The sequence below is a fragment of the Pristiophorus japonicus genome, chromosome 12, assembly GCF_044704955.1.
Source record: "Pristiophorus japonicus isolate sPriJap1 chromosome 12, sPriJap1.hap1, whole genome shotgun sequence".
Lineage (NCBI taxonomy): Eukaryota > Metazoa > Chordata > Chondrichthyes > Pristiophoridae > Pristiophorus > Pristiophorus japonicus.
Genome location: NC_091988.1, coordinates 36,763,262 through 36,782,109, shown reverse-complemented (window position 1 = coordinate 36,782,109; position 18,848 = coordinate 36,763,262). Strand labels below are relative to the sequence as shown.

Below are 18,848 nucleotides of genomic sequence, written 5' to 3'. Positions count from 1 at the left end.
GTTAAAAATCTTGAAGGGTTTTGATAGAGTAAATAAGGAGAAATTGTTTCCAGTGACAAAAGGGTCAGTAATTGGAGGACACATGTAACTGGCAAAAGAACCAGAAGCTACATGAGGAAACAAAATTTTACAACAGGTTGTTGTGATCTGGAATGCATTGCCTGAATGGGTGGTGGAAGCAGATTCAATAATAATTTTAATTCGGGAACTGGATAAATATCTGAAAAGGAAAAAATTGTTGGACTTTAGGGAAAGAGTAGGAGAGGAGAGTGAGACTAATTGGATAGCTCTATTAAAGAACTGGCACAGGCACAGTGGGTCGAATGGCCTCCCTCTGTTCTGCATCATTCTATGATTCTACGACACACCTTTATGGGATCCAGCACCCAGAACTACTGTTTTCCTCAAAATTATTCGTACTTGGATATATTTGCTTTTTACATCCATCACTGCACCATATCTGAAAATTGATTCCAGCTTCGCCACATGAGTCAAAACCAGTCTGATTCTGGATAAACCCTTCATCATGAAAGAATTTTCAAATCAATTTGAATTTGTGTTTACAATTTGCAGAAGTACTTTCATGTTATAATCCATAGTGGGCATAAAAAATCCCACCGCACTATTTCGAAGAACAGCAGGGGAGTAATCGCCGGTGTCCTGGCCAATATTTATCCCTCAATCGACAGAACAAAAACAGATTATCTCGTCATCATCACATTGCTGTTTGTGGGAACTTGCTTGTGCGCACATTGGCAGCCGCGTTTCCTACATTACAACAGTAACTACACTCCAAAAGTACTTCATTGGCTGTAAAGTATTTGAGACGTCTGGTGGTCCTGAAAGGCGCTATATAAATCCAAGTCTTTCTTTCATTACCTTCACATTTTAGTTTGTTTTTCAGGAAAGGATTATTAAAAGATAATATGTAAATTAACCAGCGTGTAATGTGGCCAAAGATCATAAGAACATAAGAAATGGGAGCAGGAGTAGGCCATTCGGCCGCTCAAACCTACTCCGCCATTCAATGTCATGGCTGAGTTTCCTGCACTATCCCCATATCGCTTGATTCCCTTAGTATGCAAAAATCTATCAATCTCTATCTTGAATATACTCAATGACTGAGTCTCCTCAGCCCTCTGTGGTAGAGAATTCCAAAGATTCACCACCCTCAGTAAAGAAATTTCTCATCTCAGTCCCTTACTCTGAGTCTTTGACGCCTGGTTCTAGACTCCCCAGCCAGAGGAAACATCGTCCCTGCATCTACCCTATCATGCCCTGTTTCAATGAGATCACCTCTCATTCTTCTAAACTCGAGAGAATATAGGCCTAGTCTATTCAATCTCTCCTCATAGGACAATTCCCCATCCCAGGAATCAGTCTGGTGAACCTTCGTTGCACTCCCTCTCTGGCAAGTATATCCTTCCTTAGGTAAAGAGACCAAAACTGTACACAATACCCCAGGTGCGGTCTCACCAGGGCCCTATATAATTGCAGTAAATCGTCTTTTCTCTTATACTCAAATCCTCTTGTAATAAAGGCCAATATACCATTTGGTTTCTCAATTGCTAGCTGTATCTGCATGTTAACTTTCAATGATTCGTATACAAGGACACCCAGGTCCCTCTGAACACCAACATTTCCCAATCTCTCACCATTTAAAAAATGCTCTGCTTTTCTATTTTTCTACCAAAGTGGATAACTTCACATTTCTCCACATTATATTCCATTTGCCATGTTCTTGCCCACTCACTTAGCCTGTCTATATCCCCTTGAAGCCTCTTTGCATCCTCCTTACAACTTACATTCCCACCTACCATCGCATCATCAGCAAACTTGGATATATTACAATTGGTCCCCTCAACCAAATCATTGATAGATTGTGAATAGCTGGGGCCCAAGCACCGATCCTTGCGGCACCCCATTAGTTACACCCTGCCAATCCGAAAATGACCCGTTTATTCCTGCTCTATTTTCTGTCCATTAACCAATCCATGCTAGTATATTACCCCCAATCCCATGAGCCTTAATTTTGTTTTATAACCTTATCGAATGCCTTCTGAAAATCCAAATACACCACATCCACTGGTTCCCCCTTATCTATTCTACTGGTTACAACCTCAAAAAACATGATTTCCCTTTCATAAATCCATGTGGACTCTGCCCAATCCTATTTTTCTTTTCTAAGTGCCCTGTTGCCACGTCTTTAATAATAGATTCTGGCATTTTCCCTACTACTGATGTCAGGCTAACTGGTCTATAATTCCCCATTTTCTCTCTCCCTCCTTTCTTAAATAGCGGGGTTACATTTGCGACCTTCCAATCCGCAGAAACTGTTCTAGAATCTATGGAATTTTGGAAGATGACAACCAATGCATCCACTATCTCTATAGCCATCACTTTCAAAACCCTAGAATGTAAGCCATCAGATCCAGGGGATTTATTGGCTTTCAGTCCCATTAATTTCTCCAGTGCTATTTTTTTTTTTACTAATACTAATTTCTTTCAGTTCCTTTTTCCTCGGTACTCCACTATTTCCAGGAGGTTTTTTGTGTCTTCTTCCGTGAAGACAGACAAAGTATTGGTTTAATTTCTCTGCCATTTCCTTATTTCCCATTATAATTTCTCCTGTTTCAGCCTGCAAGGGACCCATATTTACTTTTGCTAATATTTTCCTTTTTACATACTTACAGAAGTTTTTACAGTCTTTTATAACTCTCGCTAATTTACTCTCATATTCTATTAAACACTGGTGAGTGTCTGGAGACCCGGATAATGTTAATGCACTGGGGAGGGTCCGGAGTCACTGGGGGGGGATGTCCCGAATCACTGGGGAACTTCTGAGCAGGGTCTGAAGGAATATTTAGTTCCCAACCTTGTTCATTTTACAACCACATCTCCATAATGGCGATTAGATCAAACCTATTAAATTCTATCTGCATTGTTAATTCATCTATTTTGTTGCGATGCTTCGCACAGATAGAGTGCCTTTAGCTTTGAATTTTTTGCTATTTTTCCCTTAGTCATTGATGGCCTATTACCTTTGTTACTCTCTCTGTCCCTTCCTGACCCATTCTGCTTATTCTGCTCAGCTCTGGAGCCTTGACATTTCTCTTACTGCTTTTAAATTTACTCTTTCCTGAAATATCCCACCACCCCCTTCACTATTTTAAAGCTCTGTCTACTGCCTTAGTTATTCGACTCGCCAAGACACTGTGATTCCAGCCCGGTTCAAGTGGAGCCCGTCCCAACAGAACAGCTCCCTCTTTCCCCAGTACAGGTGCCAATGCCCCGCGAAGCAAATCCCCTGCCTCCCATACCACTGTTTGAGCCACGCATTTAACCTTCTAATCTGCTTATCCCTATGTCAATTGGCACGTGGCTCATATCCAGAGATTATTACCTTTGAGGTTCTGCTTTTTAATTTGGACCCCAATTCCTCAAATTCTCACAGTAGCACCTCATTCCTAGTTCTATCTTTGACGTTGGTTCCTACGTGGACCACAGCAACTGGATCCTCCTCTTCCCACTCCAAGTTCTTCTCCAGCCACAAGGAGATGTCTTTAAGCCTGGCACCATGCAGGCAACACAACCTTCGGAGCTCCAGGTTGCAACTTCAGAGAACAGTACCTATCCCTCTGACTATACGGTCTCCTACCACAACTACATTCCCTTTCACTCCCCACACTTGAATGGCCTCCTGCACCATGGTGCCATGGTCAGCCTGCTCATCCATCCTGCAGGTTTTTCCCTCATTCACAGAGTCAGCAAAAACCTCATACTGGTTGGATAAGGGCAAAGGCGGAGGCTCCTCCAGCATTGCACCTGGGGTCCCCTTACCTGCCCGAGTTGCAGTCACACCTTCCTGTCCCTGACCACTAACCAGACCTGTACCCCTACCTAACCTATGGGGTGTGACTGCCTCCTGGATCAGTGTCCCCCTCCCTGATGACCTGCAATGTCTGCACCTCAGACTCCAGCTCAACAACTCTGAGCTGTGGTTCCTCAAGATGCAGGCACTTACTGAAAACGTGTTTGTCCGGGATCACAATGCTCTCCACAAACTCCCACGTGCTGCAGTTGCGGCACACCACCGGTACTGCCATCCCTATATGAACTTGTTCTATTTAATTAAATGTAATTACATTTGCATTTAAATAATTTAGTTTACAGTTTAGTTCCTTGACTACTTAATTGATCTAGATTAAGTTAAGGGTAATGAAATTAAATACCTGTAACACAAAGCACTACAAGTAGTGTAGGCAAAATGCAGCAACTCCTTCCCACTCTTATTGGAATTGCCAATGTTTCAAAATTGACAAATAAAACACTCCGTTTAAGACCGCTCTGTGCTCTGCAAAACTGCTTATTTTTATACTCTCGGCGCTTCACACAATTTACAAGTGTTGACTCAGTTCCCCTCTCCCCTGTGATTAGCACCTATTCAAGACAAACACTCACAACTGACTGACAGTTAACTGCCACGGCAGGCACCTTCTGTTAACTAGTTTTCAAAGTTCTAGGTTTAAATCAAAATTATAATTTTAATCCGGGCAGGATTACTTTAGGTTTTAATGTTCATTTGTTGAATTTTCACAATAGAAATACTCAGCTCTTTTTCAAGTAGATGGACGCAAAGGTTTAGAAGTTTCCTTTTTATACTGTCATCATCTGGATACAGGAGCACTTTGTGAATGTCCATCATCCAGAAAGAGCTTCATTGTTGTGAATTCAAAATATTATAAAAAAGGGGAGGAATGAATCTCTATACCAATATGCAGAATACAAGCACATTCTTATTGCTGGTACTTATTGTTAAGCAATGTATCTGTGACAATCTCACACTGAGATTTGTTAACTAAGATGTGAGATGCTCAAGAGATTATCCTGCATCTTCAGAAAATAAGAAGTACAACATTCATTATTCAGTGTTTATAATTGTTATTCAAAACAGTTTAAATCCTTACTTGTTCATACTCTTCCTTGGCTTTGCTAAGCATGTCTAGAATGTCAATAGGATTTTCTTCATCGTACCCATTAGTCTTGTTTGGAGTCGTTCTCCCTGGAGATTCTTGCTGGACTCTCTGAGCCTCCATTTGTACAACCCTAAGGAGGCAGCAGCACAGGTATTACACCAAGTAATTACCTAAGCCAGTAAATAAATGTTATCCAATTCAGTTCAGAAGGTCCTCAATTTGATCCCTAGTCTGTGTTACAATTAGTTTATCTTAGCTTAGGCCAGCCCACTGAAATTTCACAGGGCAATGGTTGCTGAAGAATTAGAGGCATTGTTCCTACTGATGATCGCTATCCAATGCTAGGAAGTGCACTTGTGGACAGTTGGGGAGAACAGGATCAGGCTCAGGCTCAAGTACGATACTCCCCATAGTCCACGAACTTTCAACCCAAATCCAGTCTGCTACAAAGACCATCTGCATTCACCTCAGGGAAAAATGTTTGTTTATTCCCCTTTCTTAGCCAGCTACAACTGAAACCCTCAACAAAGCCTTCAGCACCTCAAGGGTTGACATGTTCTCTCATTAAAATGTTTTTTTTAAATTCTCTCCTTCATCAAGGGTTGACATGTTCTTTGGCATCCATCTTCACAAACTTTAGTTAGCTCAAAATCCCATGGTTCAAGATCTCTCTTGCGTAAAATCTGGTACGCAGTTAGTCTCGTTCTTACAAACTCCACGGGCTCCGTGTCCCAGCAAACAGCTTTCATGGTCCTCATCTTCAAATCCCAGTGGCCTTGCCCCATTCTATTTGAGGAACATTCTCGAGCCCACACCATTTTTATTTCTGACTGTGAATTACTGCCACATTCCTTCCTGTTCATCAGTGGAGATCAATCTGGCAGCTATTACACCTGCTCTCATATTTACTCCTAAAATAACTTAATCTTGCTAGATTTTTCACCTTTTTTAAAAACCCTTGATCTCAGCTTTGGTCCACACATCCACTCAAATTATTTCACTATATCCCCCTCTACCTCTTGTAAAGTGCCCGAGACGTTTACACAAAAAATTTAATATCTTGTATATTTTGCCGCTGTTCAGGATAGATGTTCATACAGGAAGACTGCCATTTGGGCAAGTATAGGAGGGCTGCCAGATTCAATGAACTCATATCCCAGCAGAGTCAGCCTTGGAAAGAAGGCATTTTTTTTTTAAAGTTTTAACATTTTTCAGGGCTTGTAGCTTATACAACAGAAGTATTTATGGACTACTGGTGCTATAGCTTTGCAACAGCCAAATTAAAACCTCCAGGATGTTTTCATTGTAATCTTGTACTGCTACAGAATGCAACGTTTTCACAGTTAGGGTAAAAATTTGCATCACTTACTTCAAAGCTGCACAATTACATTTTGGTGAGATCCATCAGTCTAGGAATGTCTGATAGTCCACAACTGTTCTGCTTTACATCAATGTCAGAACATTAATTTCACCATGACTCCAGAGGCAGAAAACATTTTATTAACTATTACAGTCTTCAGCAACAAGAATCAGTAATCATAACAAGTAAAGTTTAACGGTTTGTTACATCAGACCATTTAGCACACAGAGAATTATATATTTTTTAAGAAGTACTAAATATTCAGATCTTGCACCAAGTTTGCCTATTTGGTAACTTATTTTCTGCAGTTATTTTACTGATCCACTTCTGGATCTGAAACGCCTCCATTTTCTTGAATGCTACAAGTTAAACAATGCCTGGTGGGGGGAATTCCCAACAGTTGTATTCCCAATAATCTGAAACTTAAGTGTAAAACACTGGAACATTTCATGCTAAAAAGAACGGAGAAGGTTTTCACATCTATATTAATTTGAATACAAAAATTTACTTCACTGTGGACTGTTTAGAAAAGCAGCCAAAGGCAAACTGCTGACCTTCCTAATTGATACAGTACAACTTAAATGAACAAGGCAACAGCTGTCACAAGAGCAGGTGCACGAACACTACTACTGCATCCTTAAATATGTCATGACATCATAGCCAAACTTAAAACCTCAGAGGATATATTAAAACTTACTTTAAAATTAACCATAACGAATCTGTATATAAACTGTCTGATGCATCTTTTTTCGTTTGACATTTCTTCAGCTGGTTTCCATACAATGTACAGATAGGCAGCAAGAAATTAGTGTATGGGTAAAGCAAGATCACTTAATAGGTATCTATTTGAAAAGGATTACATCGCACCAGTGACTAAATGTTATTAAGGTTTCATAAGAGCAGAGGATCCATAATGCATCAGTAAGTCAACTGGAATGTAAACCACCAAATGCAACATTCTTATTTACTCCATGGACATTAAATGGGTGCAGGTTAATGTTTGCCTGCCCTCTCAGGGTGCAGGAAAACTTAAAAAGAAACAAGCACAATAATTTAAAAATGAGAGAGGGGTGGGGAAAGAACAGAATAAAGGCAATTCTGTTTAATGGATTGAAACACAGTAATTTCACAATCATGTTTAAAATTTGCACTTCCTTGAACTAGTTGTAGGTTTATGAAATTAGCAATAATGCCCAGACAGTAGAATATAAATTTGACAACAATTTTACCTCATTTTGGAATGGCATCTTAAAACTGAAAGCACAGTAACTATAGATTTTATGGGCCCAAGTTTCCACATGATTTGCGCCTGATTTTTAGGAGCAACTGGTGGAGAACGGACTATCTTAGAAATCGCAATTCTCCACATTTTTTTTTCTGCAGTTCTAGTGAGGTAGAACAGTTCTACTTTGGAACAGAATTTTTTCTTCAAAAGGGGGCGTGTCCGGCCACTGACGCCTGATTTCAAAGTTTCCACAGTGAAAACGTACTCCAAACTAAAGTAGAATGGAGCAAGTGAAGATTTTTGTAGAACTGAAAAAAACTGTTCTACACATTAAAAAAATCAGGCGCGGGTTACAAATTAGGCGTCCAGAACGAGGTGGGGGGGGGGAGGGGGGGGGAAGGGAACTCATTAAATTCTACAATAAATCCTTATTTATACTTCTACAAATATTATACAAATAAATCCAACCTGAATAAACATTTATAAGCAAAGAAAAGATTAAATAAACCATCTTCCTACCTGTGTGAAAGTGCTTCAGCCATCGTTCGTTGCCGCGGGGGGTGGGGAAGGAAACCGCCGTTTGTTGCCGCGGAGGGGAGGGAGGGGAAGGAGACAGCGGTTTGTTGCCGCGGAGGGGAGGGAGGGGAAGGAGACAGCGGTTTGTTGCCGCGGAGGGGAGGGAGGGGAAGGAGACAGCGGTTTGTTGCCGCGGAGGGGAGGGAGGGGAAGGAGACAGCGGTTTGTTGCCGCGGAGGGGAGGGAGGGGAAGGAGACAGCGGTTTGTTGCCGCCGTGGAGGGGAGGGAGGGGGAGGAAACTGCCATTTGTTGCCGTGGAGGGTGGGGAGGGGAAGGAGACAGTGAGAAGGCTGCAAGAAGCCTCAGTGCTGATGTGCTGATGGCAATGTGCTTTTATTAAAAAATTTTCAAAAATTAAACAGCTACAGAGAACTACAAAAATGGCCGAGTGCCAATGCTTATTTCACACTGAGCATGCGCGAACACTCTAACGCGCACGCGCAGCGTTGCCGGCAGGAAAAAAACTAATTTAAATAGTACCCGCCCCATCCCACTTAAAAAATCGGCGCGAGTGTAGGCTCCCCCCCCCGGGCGCCGCGCCAAACAGACAAGGAGCTGCAAAGCGCTCGAGAATAGTGCGTTTTTTTTCTGGCGCCGTTTTAGGCGCGAAAAACGGGCGCCCAGCTCGGAGGGGCGCCCGTTTTTTATCCTGTGGAAACTTGGGCCCCATAAGCTGATTTAACAGTATGCAAATTCTTACTTTGACATGAGTTGTGCAATTCGACGACAGTCATTCTTGTCATAAAACCAGATGCTGTAAATGGACACTAAAAAAAAAGATTAAAAAAATAAGCCAAATATCATTTTTTTTCACCTCCCACATTTTTCATAGAACTTTAATTGCTATTGCTGATGACAAATTCAGAATATTCAACCATTAGTAATTTAATTATTATTGTTCTTGTTTACTGGACAAATGGGCAGCAAGTTGGTTTACCCACACGCAATACCAGAAAATGACAGGTTTGCCTCAGGTGTTTATTGCAATCCACCTAATGTGGGTGCTTCTCCCAGAAAAGATTTGAGGTTTTTTTTTGGAAATTCGTAGCCAATCGTTCCAATTCTTTGTCAAATCACAAACGCCAGAGGTCACCTTGCACACATCAAGGATCACTCTGCGCCAATGCTCTTAGCCAAAAGGCCTAGAGCCACTGCACCGTTCCTGGAAGTACTGCAATACCAGGTTCGTGCCATGGAGGTGGATGGGTCAGGCCCCCCACACACCTCCGTGGAGGTGGATGGGTCAAGCCACCCCACCCCGAGGTTTTTTTTCTCCAGCTGCTCTTGGATACCTAATGATTATAGCAAGAGCAGCAGTGGTAAAGGTGTAGGAGCAATCCATCTGCCCACCTTTTTGGTGAATAGTGCTGCATGGAGGAAGGAAAACAACTTTAAAAACAGGGAAGTAGAAGTAATCATTAGACCAGAAAAGGAGGAAACAAAAACTCAATTTTAAACAATTTCATTCACAGCAATTTATGAGCACGAACTCATTTACCCAGATGTTTTTTTTTTAAATCCATTCTTAAGTTAGCTGGTCCAGGAGGGCAATGCAAATATCAAAACAACTATTTCTCCCCTGCCAAACTCCTTCAGTATAAAAATCATAATCTTAATGGCCCAACAAGCTTTTTTCTGAGCTACATATTTGCTAAAAAAGACATATATAAAAGATATGTAATCATAAATGATAGCTTAATGGGCAACATGGTAAAATTTAAACTGATTACTTTCAGTGAACCACTAGCTATATTTTCACTACAGTGGGTCTGTTACCATATCTGATATTTCACATTTTGTTTCTGGTAGCCAGTCCTGAAGGGTTACCATTTGCTCTACCCGCATCATTGATGAGCAGATACAAATTTGGAATTACATTACAGTTTTCATTACCACAGATTTGCTATTTATTTGTTCATCTGGATGTAGCAAAACATGAAACTTTCAATAAAAGCTTCGAATTCAGAATGTCTTTCTTTTAAAATAATCCACAAGGTTCATTTTAGAATGCGCTTTAATCACATCCTGAAAATCTCCTTAATTACAACGACCATACCATAGATTAGTTGTCTTCAATTTATTAGAGCAGTTATTTATAAAGTCACTTCTACTTTGCTGTAGATCATCTGTTTGTACAAGACCATAAGCCACAGAAAGTGGTTCTGCTCAACGAGCCACGAAAAAAAAGTTATGGTTTTTAAAAAAAGGTTAGAACATAAAAATGGTACACTGCTGTCAGCAGGGTCAGAATATAAATTTGTAATATGTGATATAGTAACAGTGGAAGTTTAAACATATTACAATTACAAAGTAACATCACTAACGGGTTTAATTTTCTATGTGCTATTTACATGACTTCCCATTTTGCATTATTTTAAAATAATTAATTTAAAATAAATAAATGGCTTTAACAACTGGGTTATAATGGTCCAGACAGGTGAATTCAAATTGATACCCAGAGGAAATTAAATCCATGGGTGTTTTCATTTTGAGGAGTAAAAAAGATAAAAGTACATTTTGAATTGAGCAGGTTCACAGAAGTGGGCAAGTTTTGAAAAAAGTACAACTTATTAGTATTTTGTTGAGGGGACACTTAGATTTCTCCAACACACTGTATCATGGTTTGATGGCATACAATTCCATACCCACAATTCTTCACACAGGAAGCTCCCAATCTCAACCAAGACTAGCTAGTCATGCTGGGCCATTTCTACAAAGCTCTAAAGGCTACTACAGAATTATATTGATAACAGGAAGTCTTTAATCCATACTATCAGATTGTGTGTCGTACAGAAGAAGTAGAGCCAAGATGTTACTCAGTAGAATGGAATAGAAAGGGTGGAGGGGAAGAGGAGGTGAAAAGGGAAAAGCATTCCTTTATCAAGTTTTGCCTTTCTTAGCCTCAGACTTTTTCTCTTGGAAGAGTCCTTCCTGCTCTTTCATTCCCTCCGAGCTTTCTCATTCTCTTCCAAATATTGGTGGATTCAGCACTGCTCTGACACTCTCTTGCTCTCCAGTAAGAAGGAAGAAAGAATACCACTTGGAGGCAGGATTCTCAAAAATCATTGCTAAACCCACAGAAGTGGCTAATGATTTAACACAGAATAATACAATACTGCATTGGAGATGGAAGTGGTGGTATGGGACTAAATGCAAGTGAATGCATTCAGATGCAGCAGAAGATCATTAAGATTAGCTGTTTGCTAAATAATCCTCATGAACAGTCACCAATATATATATATCACACACACATTGACATCATCATGGGCGATCCCTCGAATGAGGATGGCTTGCTTCCACACCAAAAGAGATGAGTTCACAGATGTTTCAATGAAGGACTGATATTCCAGTCCTGAACTCCAATTGAAGAGGGTGGAAGATGCCTGTGTGTGGATTTTTTTTTTTAAAACATGGTGGCCGTTGCACATCAGCCACCACACTGGCTTGACAGCTAGGCCAATGGGAAGACCATTGAAGACCATCAAACCATCATAGTATGCATTGAGAGCCATCAGTTTCAACACAAAAATTTCTGGAATGGCCGTTGGAGATCAGAGTGGAAGTTTACTAACACTTCATCATCAACTCAGGTGGAAGGCAAGGGTTAACCAGGACGACTGGAGACCTGCTATGCTGCACGGACCTAGTGCGCACACATATCGCAGTGTGGGCTGGCCCGTGCTGCCCGGCCCGTGCTGCCCCTAGGCGCTCAGCTCTTCTGGGCCCTGTACCCTCATTTGCCGCACCTCCGCCACGATCTCTCACCGCATCTCCGCACCAAACATTCGCCGAACTTCCGCCACGATCACTCGCCGAATCTCAGCCATGATCTCTCATCGCTCCTCCGTCCCGACCTTCCCGCTCCTCCGCTGTACCCAGACCCCGCCGATGTTCCTGCCCATGTTCCAAACGGCGACCTGGGTTTTGATGACATCACCCAGTCACCCACCTCAAAATCATCGCACACTTGGAATAGCTCACGCTGGAAGTTGTAGCAGTAGTATTCTCTTTTATAGCCCAACCTGCGAAGGTGTTCTCTCGTAGGTCGTAGGGGCCACAATATATATATACATACACAACACACACACACACACACACACTCACGAATATATATTTCATAGATCAAAAATACGAGATGAGATGGGGAACAAGAGATAGGAGGTGATATAATATAGGTCTATCTGGTGCCAACAGGTTCAATAAAAAAATTACTTCAGTAGTATTCTTGAGTTCAGCTTACTTATATGATTATTCTATGCATTTTGAAAGCTTAGAATTAAGTTTATTTTATGGGTAATTACTAATACATGTGGATTGCAATAGATGTAAAGTAATGCAATTGTGCAATCTTGATTTTAGTTGCTTTTGATGACTATTGATGAACGAAGGAACTGTAGTAATAAGCTGAAACGTGAACTAGGTAATTGCAAATGGTAATTCTGTACATATGTCTGAATCAAATGTTTACATATTGAGGAACAAAGCTAAATATGTACTGGTGTAAAGATAAGACATATTGGCTAAAAATACTTAGCTTGCAAAAGTTTATTTGCCAGTGAGATTATTGTTTTATTCCTGCATTGTTGCTTTTTGGCCCAGAATTTGTGGTCAGCGGCAAAGCAAAAGCGTTTGTTGCTAGCCCTGAAGTAAGCTTCGCACAAAGATCTTGTGATCTCTGTCGAGAACTTTGGGTTTTCCGACGTTGAATTCAAATCAACAGAGTTTAATGGAGATCCCATTTGCGAGCTACTGTGAGGTCAACAAGCTGTCTAAGCAGCCAACCAAAACTCAAAATTTTCACAGACAGCGAACCAGGAAGTGGGTACGCTCCCTTGACTTTAACTTTTTTTTAAACTATTAGAAAGAGCAAAACAAAGATTGGGGCTCTCACATGGAGAAAAGGCAAACCTGAAATAAAAATTAACAAACGTTTGAAAATTCTTTAAAAAATTATTTTTATTGAAACGGTTAAATTTCACACTGCATGAAATTAAAATTAGTTTTTCAGGCCCATAACCTTTGTTTAGCAGTCAACACACTGTTGAAACCTCAGTTACACCTAATCCCTTTGGGTCTAACTTTTAGTGGGAAATTTAACAGCGATAAGGGAATAAGGGGTTATGGAGTGCGGGCAGGGAAGTGGACCCGAGTCCATGATCAGATCAACCATGATTGCATTAAATGGCGGAGCAGGCTCGAGGAGCCGTATGGCCGACTCCTGCTCCTATTTCTTATGTTCTTATGTAATTACTGCAGAACAGCCGAAGTGTCACCAGATATCAGTTTCCATGATTACACAGCTTACCTACTCGGGGGGGGTGGTCACAGCGCAGCCTGTGTCGGAGCCGTGAATGACAGACTGCAACTTCAGGATTTCGGCATGCGCATGCGGTAAATCCAGAAGTTGCGGTCAGTTTCAATGGTGGAATGACGGCAAACTTTGCCGGTTCGCCATCATCCGGACCACAAATTTTGGGCCAAGATCTTTGTGAGAAAACCCAAATCTAGAATGCAAGGTCCACAGGTAGTCATTGTTTAAAACTATTTAAAATTCTACTATCCAAAGTTTGTTGCTAATATTTTCCAATTAATCTTGTTTAGATACTCGTATCCAATTTTAGCCAATAAAGCACAAGGTCGTCTAATATTGCACTGCAAACAACACCATGCAAAATTAATTGATTCAACATACATTTGTCACATTTCCCTCAGCCACAAACTCTTCCCCAAGGGTGGCCCAGTGACAATGTCAGGGTAAACTCTACCATTATAAACTGCAAATGCCTCACATATCTGTTGTCACTGATAAGCTCAGCTGCCACTATGTTTCTCAAAATCAGGCATCCATTAACTCTGGCACTGCATCTCTCAAACCAATTTTCAAGTGTTTTTTACTTTGCTCGCCAACAACAGGAGACTGGATTAAAGCAATCGTGAATAGTCTGCACTGTATGTAAGTGCACTTGGATGAACATACAAGCATGAAAGGCTGACATTCAAACTTGGCTGCTGATTTGAGTAGTTTGTATTTTCAGGACACCAGCAGCATTTACTGCAATCAATGAATGCTACAGGACATTTGCATTTGTTATCAGTACCTAGATGGACAGTGAGTTCCATGTAAATGCTCCACAATTCTTCAGTGATCTGACTGAAGCATGATCTTCAGTCATCACAGCATTCATCTCTGATCCAACAACCTTTGGTCATTAACTAATATGAATATTGAAGATCTTTCAAAGAAGCTACTTTTAAAAAAATGGGGTTCTCATCAAGAACTCTGTCCCAAATACAAAGGGAATGTTGTGAGCGAAACCGACCTAGAGCCATACTTTTTTACGGCTCGGACAGGTAAGTGTTCAGTTGGTTGCTATTTGAATGAGTGTTTGGTAAGCTGAACTCTTTTCTCAATGATATATTTACGAGCTCCTGTACATGTTATTGAATAACTTGCAGAAAGTTTTTGAAGAATCTATAAACCGGTTTACTGGAAATAGGGCAGGAAACTTTTGTTTGACCTGCGATTTTAATACTTATTAAGTATTTCATTTTATATTTTATAAAAATATATTAAGTTATTTGATCCTAATTGTTTTTATCTTTAAATTCCTTGCACTGCATTTTGAAAACTGTAGCTGTTTAAAGCCAGTTTGGTTTATGTCGATCTTTAAATGCGATATTGCAAATAATATTTAAAAAACTTAAAACATACGAGCCGGAAAAAAAGATTAGTTAATTTTGTAAATCATTCACTGTTTCGGGCGGTTCAATAAGGATTCTTCTGGAATGTGCCAGCTGTTAATATATTGAATAAAGCTGGGTTGTTATATTTATAGTACCACTTAGGTGGAGGAATACCATTAGCTTGAAAGAATGACATTATCTTATCATACCTAATTCAGTTAGTTGAAATGAACAAAAAAGGAAATGTATTCTGCTGTTTTTAAGTCACTTTTAGTCCCAACTGATAACCCACCTCTATTCAAAACAAAGCAAGAGTTGACAGTTTGTATTAATTTTGTTCTCTGTATAATATATAAACAATATCAAAAGAGCAGTTCAAAGATGCAGCAAGGATTATTTGTGCCTGCGTTGGAAACGGTGTCACATTAAAAGGGAGCAAGATTACATACTTTGAATCAAGACTAACTGTCATGGTATCTTTATTTTGCTGCAATACAGACTATCAATAATCATTAGGAATCATGGGGCAAAACTAAGAAACAAGTTACTGCTAGAGACATACAAGGAGAGGATGTTTTTGAATAGTTTTTGCATAGTTGGGACCACATAAATTAAGTTTTTCAAAAAAATAATCAGTTGCCATTGTTGGTTACATAGTCAGTGACAGGTGTAAACATTTAGTAACAGCATATCCTTACCATATCTGCTGAAGTAGCACAAATTACCCTTACCGCATCCAATTTAACTAAGATTAGCCAACATTGCCAAGATTAAATAAAGACAGTGATATCTCAAAGTACAGAGAATTCGGACATCACAGCATCTTTCAAAACCAAATGCTGGACATGGGAACAGTCAAAGTCTTGTCTCAAAAAGTTATCAAGGCTTGCTTTCCAATATTATAAATCACAATGAAAGCATCACTTTGTGTATAATACCTATGCAAACAATTGTGTGTATAACACCTGTGTAAATAAGAGCAGTGAACATTTTTGGTACTTTAATAAACTATAAATGACTATCACCACATTGCAAAGGATCCAGCGTTTAACTTGAACAAACTCCATTTTGTAGCTCTGCTTTCAGAATTCTGACAATAAAGTGGAAAAGATGAAAGGAAAATGGCCAGACTTCATTAAAAGAATGCATAACTGGCAATCTAATTTTACCTTTAACTTTAATATTTTTTCTTTTATAATTGGGGCTCTATTGCACATTAGAGATGGGGAACTTTTTTGAAGCCTCCAATACAATCACTACTTTCTTTACGCATTTGCAGGTTCCTGTCTGAAATGTTCTCATGTCAGGTTTCTTATTTAAGTCTGGGATAATCAGAAGGCCAGGAACTTTCTTCCCTGTGGAAAAGAAGCTTCCTAAAAGAGTTGCCTTCATTTTGTGTACCTCCTTATGGCCAGATAGAGAGTGGTACCAGCAGAAACTTGGCCACACATTTATTATAAATAATAAACCAATTTGAAAGAAATAAGAAAAGAAAGACTTGCATTTATATGGTGCCTTTCATGACCTCAGGACATCCCAAAGCCAATGAAGTACACCTAATGTGTAGTCTGTTATAATGTAGCAAATGCACCAGCTAATTTATGTAAAGCAAGGGTCTTGCACAGCAAGGTCCCACAAACAACAATGAAATAAATGTTAATGTTTCAAGTCGATGACCCTTCGTCAGAGTTCTGACGAAGTGTCGTCGACCTGAAACGTTAACTCTGTTTCTCCCCACAGATGCTGCCTGACCTGCTGAGATTTTCAGCATTTTCTGTTTTTATTTCAGATTCCAGCATCTGCAGTATTTTGCTTTTGTATTAATGAAATAAATGATCAGACAATGTTTTTTTAGGTGATGGTTGGGAGACTGGGTTGTCATGACACCGGGAAAACTCCCCTGCTCCTCTTCAAATAGTGCTGTGGGATCTTTTACATCCACCTGAGAGGGCAGATAGTGTCTTGGTTTGACGGGTCACTCAAAAGACGGTACCCTCGACAGTGCACCTGATGTGCTCCCTCAGTACTGCAGTTAAGTGTCAGCCTGGATCATGTCTCTGGAGTGGAGCTTGTACCCACAATCTTCAGGCTCCGAGGCAAGAGTACTACCAATGAGCCAAGGGAATTTGCTCTTCCATTCGTCTTGCTTCATGAGGAAAATGACAAGAGGAAAACAAAAATTAACCCGCCAGGAGAACTGGAACCAAAAAAACTGCTTCCCTTACAAAATATCTGTTGATTCACCGATAGAAAGCTGTTCGGTGATTTTTCTAAATGTTACAACAATCAAAAATGTTCTCATACACTAATCTTGAATTACATTTTGCTAAAAAAAAAGTTCCCTTCCTTTTAGACCCGACACTTCACTTCCCAATTGAACAATTGGACTGGACCGCACACCTAGACTTCTGTTAGTCCCACTCTGTAACTGGCCACAAGACGGTACACAACAATGTCAAGCAACTGATCCATGAGCCTTCCTTTCCCACAAGGAGGAAAGTATCTGGTTATTGATTATTACAGATTTAAATAAGATTTAACCCAAGAGAATTTGAGACAGAAACAGTCCATGCATGAAAATCCTAACCATATATTACACCAGTATGTATTGACGATAGAGAACTGGTTGGCAGACAGGAAGCAAAAAGTGGGAATAAACGGGTCCTTTTCAGAATGGCAGGCAGTGACTAGTGGGGTACCGCAGGGTTCAGTGCTGGGACTCCAGCTATTTACAATGTACATTAATGATTTAGACAAAGGAATTGAATGTAATATCTCCAAGTTTGCAGATGACACTAAGTTGGGTGGCAGTGCGAGCTGCAAGGAGGATGCTGGGAGGCTGCAGGGGGACTTGGACAGGTTAGGTGAATGGGCAAATGCACGGCAGATGCAGTATAATGTGGATAAATGTGGGATTATCCATCTTGGGGGCAAAAACAGGAAGGCAGATTATCTGAATGGTGAAAGATTAGTAAAAGGGGAGGTGCAACGAGACCTGGGTGTCATGGTACATCAGTCATTGAAAGTAGGTATGCAGTAAAGAAAGCAAATGGCATGCTGGCCTTCATAGCGAGGGGATTTGAGTATAGGAGCAGGGAGGTCTTACTGCAGTTGTACAGGGCCTTGGTGAGACCACACCTTGAGTATTGTGTGCAGTTTTGGTCTCCTAATCTGAGGAAGGACATTCTTGCTATTGAGGGAGTGCAGCAAAGGTTCACCAGACTGATTCCCAGGATGGCCGGACTGACATCGAGGACTGGATCGACTAGGTTTATATTCACTGGAATTTAGAAGAATGAGAGGGAATCTCATAGAAACATATAAAATTCTGACGGGATTGGACAGGTTAGATGCAGGAAGAATGCTCCCGATGTTGGGGAAGTCCAGAACCAGGGGTCACAGTCTAAGGATAAGGGCTAAGCCATTTAGGACCGAGATGAGGAAAAACTTCTTCACTCATGGAATTGTGAGCCTGTGGAATTCTCTACCACAGAAAGTTGTTGAGGCCAGTTCCTTAGATATATTCAAAAGGGAGTTCGATGTGGCCTTTATGACTAAAGGGATCAAGGGGTATGGAGAGAAAGCAGGAATGGGGTACTGAGGTGAATGATCAGCCATGATCATATTGAATGGTGGTGCAGGCTTGAAGGGCCGATTGGCTACTCCTGCACCTATTTTCTATGTTTCTATATTCCTATTTAGAAAACATAACAGATAAAAGGAGTAGCTTTCAAATTCTACTTTACAACAATTTCTCAAAATAACAGTAAGTGACAGATTCAAAGTACATGCTGTCTCCTTGGAATTGGCCGGCGTGTGTACGCTGATCCTTAAAAAAGTTACAGTATTAAAGCTACTCAAATATCAAAAGTGCAATACAGTTATATTAATTCTAACCTACAAATGTAAACATTTGAAGCATACAAAAAGTTATGCATTTAATCTTAAAAACACTAAAGCCTACTAAAGGAAACACTAACTTTTTGAAACTATGCATTGTAACTTTCACAGATCTGTTAACCAGAA

At 40.3% G+C, this 18,848-nt stretch overlaps 1 protein-coding gene across 2 annotated transcripts in view; it reads right to left on the bottom strand.

The window, feature by feature from the left end:
- The window catches only part of dcp1a (decapping mRNA 1A), an 84,257-nt gene that overhangs the window by 24,536 nt on the left and 40,873 nt on the right, over nt 1-18,848 (bottom strand). For both annotated transcript variants that reach the window (XM_070895305.1, XM_070895304.1), the window contains exons 4-5: nt 8,839-8,905; nt 4,968-5,106 (exon numbers count right to left, since the gene is read on the bottom strand). In XM_070895305.1, the coding sequence (XP_070751406.1) occupies nt 4,968-5,106; nt 8,839-8,905 (206 nt within the window). The remainder of the gene's footprint in view (nt 1-4,967; nt 5,107-8,838; nt 8,906-18,848) is intronic.